This window comes from Diceros bicornis, chromosome 18 (genome assembly GCF_020826845.1).
Source record: "Diceros bicornis minor isolate mBicDic1 chromosome 18, mDicBic1.mat.cur, whole genome shotgun sequence".
NCBI classification, from domain to species: domain Eukaryota; kingdom Metazoa; phylum Chordata; class Mammalia; order Perissodactyla; family Rhinocerotidae; genus Diceros; species Diceros bicornis.
The window spans coordinates 39861847-39870139 of NC_080757.1; the positions used below are offsets into that span (position 1 = coordinate 39861847).

Consider the following 8293-nt stretch of genomic DNA (forward strand, 5'->3'; position numbering starts at 1 on the left):
GTGACCTTCCGCCTGTGAGCTCTGAGGTGGCAGTTTGCCTGTGCGTGCTACTTCAGAGAATGGCTCTAGAGCCAGACTGTGGGTGTGTGCCCTTGAGCAGCTCACTTAATAGCTCTGAGCCTCGGTTTCCCTCTGAGGAGTGGGGATGATGATGGTGTTTACAGAGTTGATTTGAGGTGTCGATAGGAGAATCCATAGCACACAGCACATAGGAGGGGCCCAGTGTCAAACCCAGGCGGTCTGATCCCAGAGCCCGAGTTCGGAACCATTTCGCCCCGCTGCCCCTCAGACTTGGAGGCTCACGAGACCTGGCTTATGTCAAAGAACTGAGCCCCGAGTTCAGTGCACAGGGGATGCTGCTAAGGGCAGTATTGATCCAGCCCCCCCTTGACTTGCCATCCTGGGGCCACGGTTGCTTGTGGGGCTGGGGGAGTTGGCTGGCATGTGACCTCTGCCTCTCGTTTCCTGCAGGGGCCGAGCGGGTGATCACGCTGAAGATGGAGATCCCGGGCTCCATGCCACCTCTCATCCAGGAAATGCTGGAGAACTCGGAGGGCCTGGACACTCTGAGCGGACAGCCGGGGGGCGGGGGGCGGGATGGGGGCGGCCTGGCCCCCCCGCCCGGCAGCTGTAGCCCCAGCCTCAGCCCCAGCTCAAACAGAAGCAGCCCGGCCACCCACTCCCCGTGATGCCCGCGCCCCGTGGACACAGCCCTCGCCCCTCGCCCCGGCTTTTCTCTGCCTTTTTACCAACCGTGTGACCCCCGCCAGCCCTGCCCCTTACCTGTCCTCCCTTCCTGGGGGATGGGAGGGAGGAGGCGGCGACTCTTGGGACAGAGGCCCGGGTTGCGATGGACTGCCCGCTCCTGCAGCCTGGGCTGACCTCAGGGGCAAGGCCGTGAACTGAGTGAGGACCCCTGGTCCTGGGCCTCTGGATGGGGCCTGGGGGCCTCGTGTTCATCAAGACACCCCTCTGCCCACCTCGCCACATCTTCATCACCAGCAAATGCCAGGACCTGGCTCCCCCATCCTCTGAACTCACAAGCCATTGCCCCCCGGTTGGGGAACCCCCCTGCCTTGGTTGGTGACAGAGGGGGTGGGCCAGGGGTGGGGGGTTCCCCCTGTACATACCCTGCCATACCAGCCCCCAGGTATTAATTCTCGCTGGTTTTGTTTTTATTTTAATTTTTTTTTTGGTTTTGATTTTTTAATAAGAATTTTCATTTTAAGCACATTTATACTGAAGGAATCTGTGCTGTGTATTGGGGGGAGCTGGATCCAGAGCTGGAGATGGGTGGGTCCTGGGGGAGGGAGCGGCTCAGAAGGGGCTCCCACTCTCTCTCCATGTCCCTGTGCCCCCCTAGCCCTCCTCCCCAGCCTTTTTCTCCTCAGTTTTCTCTTTAAAACTGTGAAGTGTTGACTTTCCGAGGCCTGCCCTCTCCTTCTGCCTAACCACTGGGTGTGGACAGTTTCAGGCAGCCTCCAGAAGGAGGGGGCTCACCGCGAGAGGCAGGGCCGGGGCAAAGCAAGGGGGCCCTCACAACATACCTGCGTGTGTCTCTCAGCCCCGTGTCCTGGGCAGAGCTTCCTCCCTGACAGGGCCCATGTCATCGAGCCCTCCAGCCCCCACTGTAAAGGCACCGGCAGAGGGGTCCGAGCTGCCCCTGCCCCCCAGCCTCACAGCCACCAGCACCACCCATGGGTTCCCCCGACACACACACACACACACACACACACACACACACACACACACACAGCGGACAGATGAGCCGACAGACACACTTGGCCTGAGTTTCTCCATCTCCCTGGCCTGCCCCCTGCTCCCCACCCCACACCCGTGCCCCCTCCTTGCCCCGCAGGACGGGCCACAGGGGGCCCCCCGTCCCCCCCACACCCCCGGGCTGGGGGAGCTGGCTCTGCCCTGTCCCCTTGCCCCGGGGTTGGGGTCTCACCTCCCAGAGCCCGCTGGTGCACCTGTTACTGTTGGACTTTCCACTGAGATCTACTGGGTAAAGAATAAAGTTATATTTATTCTACACGTGCCTCAGAGCCTCGCTGCCTCGCCGCCTTCTCTCGGTGTCTGGGCAGGGGGCTGGGGCTGGGAGGGTCAGGTGTGAGCACTGGGGGCCATGCTGCCTTTGGGGCCTTGTGCTGGGGTCTTTGGAGACCCTGTAGAAGGAGACAGGTCCGCCCTTGGGAAGCCCTCTCTGGGGTCTGACACAGCCCGTGTCAGGGAGCCCCAGTGTAGACGGGGGGAGGGGAGAGACTGCCCCCCCTTCAGGTGACCCCCATTCTGAGGGAAGATGCCAGCCTCTGCCCTCAGGAAGTCCCTAGCCCTTGGGGAGCCAGAGTTTGGCAGGGGGTCACTTAGTGGCAGAGGAGTTCTGTTTTTGGAGTGACCACAGACACGACCTTCACGGCAGGAGTGGCAGTTGGCATGGAGACCTGGGTCAGGGGCTCATCAGAACCTAACAAGAACTCAGGATTGGGATGGCAGCTTAGGAGCCAGGCCACCTATCCTGCTGCCCCCAGAGAAGGGCTGTCCTGCCCACCACTAAGGTCACTCTGAGGGGAGGAGGCACAGAGGACAGGTTGCAGGAGAACCTGGATGCTCCTGGTTGAGAGGATCGAGTATGGCAAGCCTCGAGGGTCTTCAGAGACCAGTGCTGCCACCCCTCACAGTACACATCAAGGCCCAGAGAGGGCAGTGCCCTTGCCCAGGGTCACACAGCAAGTTAGTGGCAGATCAGGGACCAGTACTCAGGGCTCCTACCTCTGAGACAGGGCTCTCTCTTGGATCCCTGAAGCCCCTGAAGAAGCATCAAGCACCGAAGTTGGCGGGGGGGGAGTCCAGGGAGGTGGCAGTGGAGGCTGTGTTTCGGGAGGGTTAGCCGGGCGCCTGGGCAGGAAGAGTTCCTTCCACTAGGGTCCACCTGCCATTTCTACTTCAGCCACCAGGTGGCGGCAGCTCCTCACTTATCTCCCCATCTGCGGGCGGGGCTGGAGGGAGCTGGAGAACAGAGGCTCTCTTCCTCTAGTAACTATATTCTAACACTTTCTTTATGAATCTGAAAAGCAAGTTTAACATACAAAAAACCCAGCTGTATCCTAAGGGAGAAATGAAGGGAAAGTACTATGAATTTCAATATGTTCATGTTTGGGCACAATCATACGGCAGATGTGACATAGGCTTATGCTCGCTTTTACTTTTAACGAATACATTTGTATTTAAAAGAAGAAAGAAGGTCAGAAGCTATTCTGTACAAGAAACCCAGGAAAGTTAAAGAGTATGGGTGGATGTTGAAATAAAAACTGACAATGTATAATAAAAACATGCAAAAAATAAAATCCTCAAACTAAGTCCTGAATGTTTACATGTAAAACAGTCAGGTTTTGGGATCAGGTAATTATAAAGAGGTTTTTCACTATGTCAATGTCCAGTGGGACATTCTAAAGTCACGCGTGACAATTCTTTATTGTGGGAGGACATCTTGGCATTCCTAGGCCCTGCTGGTCCTCCTCGTCGTGACAACTAAAGCAGCGGCCCCTACATTTATGAAGTGCCCCCTGGAGTAGTACCTTTGTTGCTGGGACCCTCTGGGCCTTGAGGCTGCCCTCAGTGGTTCACAGTTCATGGCTGTAGAGCAGAGTTTCGCAACCACGGCACAGGTGACATTTTGGGCTCGGGAATTCTTTGTTGTGGGGCGGTCCTGTGCATTGTAGGATGTTTAGCAGCCTCCCTGGCCTCTGCCCACTAGATGTTAGTTGCACCTCCTCTCCAGCTGTGACAACCAAATATGTCTGCAGACATTGCCAAATGTCCCCTGGGGGACGAAACTGCCCCCAGTTGGGAACCACTGCTGTGGAGTTTGGTCACCAAGGGCTGACGTGTGCTTCGCACGGCCCCAGGCCCCATCCTTCTCCAAGGATGGTGATGCATACGACCTGGGGAGGGCAATGACAGGGTCTGGCTCAGGCCTATGGGAGCGCAGAGCAGAGGCATTTAACCAGGCTTGGGGCAGGGCTTGGAGGCCGTCCTGGAAGAGGTACCTCCTCTCAGCTAAATCTCTCAGGGGAAGAGTCAGCCAGGTGGGATGCAGAGGGGATAAATAGCTTCTTGTGACCAGAAACTGTCACCAGCTCTGTGTTTCAACCATTTCAGTTTTTGGTTGGAATGGTGGAAGAGGGGAGGCTGTAGAGGCCAGGACGGGCTCAGGTCAGGCCCGTTCAGGAGCTGGAATTGATCCCGAGGGTGATGGGAGTGAAGGACTTCAAGCCAGCAAGTGAGGTGTTCAGATTGGAACTGGGCGGGGGGCGCTGGAGCAGAGGCTATGGGAGTACTCCAGGCCATTGAGGACGGGGCTACCCTGGGCAGCCTCTGAAGGGTGGAGAAGAGTGGGGGAGGAAATGCTAAGGTGGTAAAACAGGAGGACTAGGTGATTGGGTGATGTGGAAGGTGGACAGAGGACGGGCTATGGCAACAGCGGGTGGAGGTGACCTGGGTGGATGGAGACACCAGCAACTGAGAGGAAAACTAAGGAAGCTGGGGTTGCGTTTGAGGTGCTGGTGACCCCCTACTCCCACCTCGTCCCTCATGCCACTCAGGCCACACTGGCCTCCTGGCTGGCCTCAAACACCTCCAGCTTATTCCTGCCTCAGGGCCTTTGCACTTGCCATTCCCTCCACCTGGAATGCTCTTCCTGGAGACAGCTTCATGGCTACATTCTGTTCCAGTGTCCCTCCCCAGGGATGTCACTCTCTCTCCCCTTCCTCTTACCGCTATCTGGCAACTCATTCTACATTTATTTTCTGCCTTCCCCACTAGAATGTAAGGCAGGTTTTGTTCACTACTGTAGCCCAATATCTAGATCTGCTCTGTTCAATACAGCAGCCACTAACCACACGTGGCAAGTGAGTCTTAGAAATGTGGCTGGTCCAAATTGAGATGTGCTCCAAGTGTAAAATACATACCAGATTTCAAAGACAGTACAAAACAAAGAATGTAAAATATCTCCTTAATACTTTTTTATAATGTTGAAATAGTACTTTGGATATATTGGGTTAAAAAATGTTATTAAAATGAATTTCACCTGTTTCCTTTTACATTTTAATGTGGCTGATGGAAAACTTGAACTTACATGTGGCTCACATCCTATTTCTACTGAACTAGTGCTGATCTCGAACATTGCCTGGCCCCTAGCACGTGCACAACAAATATTTATTGAATGAATATGTCTGGACAACAGCTGGACATCTACGTCTGAGTTTGCGTGGAGGGGTCCAGGCTGTGGACACAGAATTCACTGACTTGGGGGTGGAGGGTGTCAGGGAAAGCATCTATTTTCTTCCCACGTGAGACCAAAAGGCAGGTAGGTGTTAGCTAGGGGAGAGTGGGGCTGCAGAGAGGGAGGCTGCTCCAGGCAAAGGAACAGCTTATTTAAACACTTGGAAGCAAAATTGGCCACTGTGCTTGGTAGGAAGAGAACATTCGGTATGGTTTGGAGCACAAAAGCCAGGGGGAAGCGGATGTGATGGGGCTGGAGGCCTGCGAAGCCGGGCCGGATGGGGCAGGACTTCAGAAGCCTCGTTCAGGTGCTGGACTTACCCTAAGGACGGGACCCCCAAGGGCGTAAGTAGGGGGGCTATTTAGAAAGACCCCTCCGGCTGCCGTGGAGGAGTACAGGCCGTACTCCTGTGGAGTATAGGCAGAAGAGCTGAGGAAGAGGAGGGCAGGAAAGGAGGACAGAGAGGGAAGGGCTGGGGACATAGCAGAAAACTGGGCAGAGTGAATCATGCCAGCCTGCTCAGCAGAGTCAGACAAAGCCCCAGGGGTGCAGTCAGATGGTGGCCCCTGTGTTGTCACTTAGGTCCTGGTGATCTTATGGTAAGCAGCCTCACTGGGGCAGTAAGGGAGGAAACCACATGGGGGCAGAGGAGAGACAGGACGAGGGAGCCAGGAGGCAGCCATGTAGACAGCTCCTTGTCTCCCCAACCCCCGGCCCCTCCAGGAGGGCAGTGGGTGGTGGCTGCAGGAGCACGTTGTGGGGGAGGTTTCTTCTGAGGATGGAAGAGACTTAACCATGTTTATAGACTGGGGGGAACAGTAGCAGGGTGAGGAGGGTGAAGCTAGAAAGCAGTCCTGCCCTCCGACCCCACCCCCGGCCCCTACTCTACCTCCATGTAAGGGAGGGCCCACCTCCCTGCCCAGGCCACAAGGTCCAGAGTGTGGACGGTGCCTACAAGCCTACCAGACTTAGGCCTGCCCCCCACCCCACCCCCAGGAGACTTTCCTGTGATGCCCCTGCAGGTAGGGAGGGAGCCACTGTGGCTACTGCTGGCACTGGGTCCTGGCCACCCACACAGAGCATCATATCAGAAATCACACATAGACACAGCTCACACAGGGCGTACATGTGCATGCACATACTCACAACTCACAGGGGGTATACACATGCACACACAGAGCCCACACAGGATGGACATGTGCACAGATGTGCATGCGCAGAGCCCACACAGGATGTACAGGTGTGCGCACACAGAGAGCCCACACGTGATGTACATGTTCATACACGCATGCACACACTCAAAGGGCTCACACAGGTCTTACATGTGCACGTGCACACACAGCTCACACCACATATGTGTGTACATGTGCACACAGGCACGGAGAGCCCACACAGAGGATAGCATCACAGTTGTTTTTGTCCCCAGTGAAACAACCAGGTCACCATCTGAACCTCCTCCACCTTCCACTCTGCTCTGCCCTCGGCTCATCCACTTTCTCTCAGCCCCCCGGCCTCCTTCCGTTCCACCTGGATCAGAGCATCGAGGAGCTGCCTTAGTTCATTCTCTGACCCGGCTTAGCCGGGAGCACCAGGGAGGTGGATGCGCCCTGCGGGCCATGTCCCCCGCGTGTCTCCTGCTCACGCCGAGTCCTGCGAGCAGTTCTTGCGGAAGCCACTTCTCGCTTCTGCGGTGAGGCCCAGGGTGGCAGCGTCTGGCCTCTGACCTCACCCTCCGCCCGAGGCAGTGGCCGCTTCTAGATGGCCAGGTCCTGGCGGACAGTGGCCAGTGACGCCTTGCTGCGGCCGCTGCCGCCCTCGCTGTCGCCGGCCCGGTGGGCATAGGCGGGCGGGGCGTAGGGGTCGGGGCCCGGGCGCCGGGAGGGCAGGGCTGGCGGCGGCCCCGGCGGCGGGAGCAGCTTCTGCGCCTCCTCGTGCGCGCGGTTGCAGCGGTTGTCGCGCTGGGCCGCCTGGCGAGAGCGCCCGGCGCGCGGGCGGCCTTTGCAGAGCAGGTAGCCCAGCTCCGCCAGGCTGAGCAGCGCCGAGAGCAGCCCCACGGCGAAGTAGAAGACCACGAAGACGGTCTTCTCGGTGGGCCGGCTCACGAAGCAGTCCACCGTGTGCGGGCACGGCGGGCCGGCGCACGCGAAGCGCGGGGCCACGCGGAAGCCGTAGAGCAGCGTCTGGCCGCCCAGGAAGGCCAGCTCGGCCAGCAGGCGCAGCGCCACGTTGAGCAGGTAGCAGCGGCGCGCGCGGTGGGCGCGCAGGGCGCAGGGCGCGCACGGGCCCTCGGGGCGGCCCCGGGCACACGGCAGCCCGGCCTCGGCGTCCGCGCCGGCCTGCTCCTTGCTGGCCTGGTGCATGGAGTAGATGATGAACAGCACCGGGGGCGCCGAGAGCAGCAGGATGTGGAAGACCCAGAAGCGGTAGTGGGAGACCGGAAAGGCGCGGTCGTAGCAGGTCTGGCGACAGCCCGGCTGCAGCGTGTTGCACACGAACTCCTGCTGCTCGTCCTCGAACACGGCTTCGCCCACCGTGGCCAGCACCAGGATGCGGAAGATCAGCATGACCACCAGCCACAGGCGGCCCACGAGCGGCAACTGCAGCTGCACGGGGTCCAGCAGCGAGCCGAGGAACGTCCACTCCCCCATGGCGCTGGGGACGCAAGGCGGCAGTCAGAGGCCTGGCCGGATCAGGGCCCTCCACTCCTCCACGCTCATCGGGGTGCGGTCAATTAGACCTTCTCTAACTTCGGGGTGAGTCAGGGGGTCAGCTAGGCCTGGGTTTAGCAGGAATTTTGTGGGAACAAATGAATTAGCAAAGGGGCAGGGGCGGGAGGAGTTAGGTGATTCTCAACTATGGGTGCCCTTCTTCTTGGGGCCGGTGGGTGCTGGGGAGGAGCCCCACCCTGGTGCTGTGGCCAGACACCCATGGGCCTCTTTGGTTGGCCTCTATGCTCTTCCAGAGTCCAGATTCGTAGGAAGGGACCTTGGAGATCAGCAGGGCCAACCC

General features: G+C 58.4%; 2 protein-coding genes across 5 annotated transcripts in view; one reads left to right on the forward strand and one right to left on the reverse strand.

The window, feature by feature from the left end:
* RARA (retinoic acid receptor alpha) overlaps nt 1-1237 on the forward strand; it is a 43977-nt gene extending 42740 nt beyond the window's left edge. For all 4 annotated transcript variants that reach the window (XM_058560914.1, XM_058560912.1, XM_058560913.1 and 1 more), the window contains one exon: nt 472-1237. In XM_058560914.1, the coding sequence (XP_058416897.1) occupies nt 472-689 (218 nt within the window). In that variant the 3' untranslated portion in view covers nt 690-1237. The remainder of the gene's footprint in view (nt 1-471) is intronic.
* Nucleotides 1238-7038: 5801 nt separating this feature from the next.
* On the reverse strand, nt 7039-7987 carry GJD3 (gap junction protein delta 3). The gene has a single exon (XM_058559374.1). The coding sequence runs from the start codon at nt 7930-7932 to the stop codon at nt 7039-7041; it is 894 nt and encodes a 297-aa protein (XP_058415357.1). The 5' UTR covers nt 7933-7987.
* Nucleotides 7988-8293: the final 306 nt, after the last annotated feature.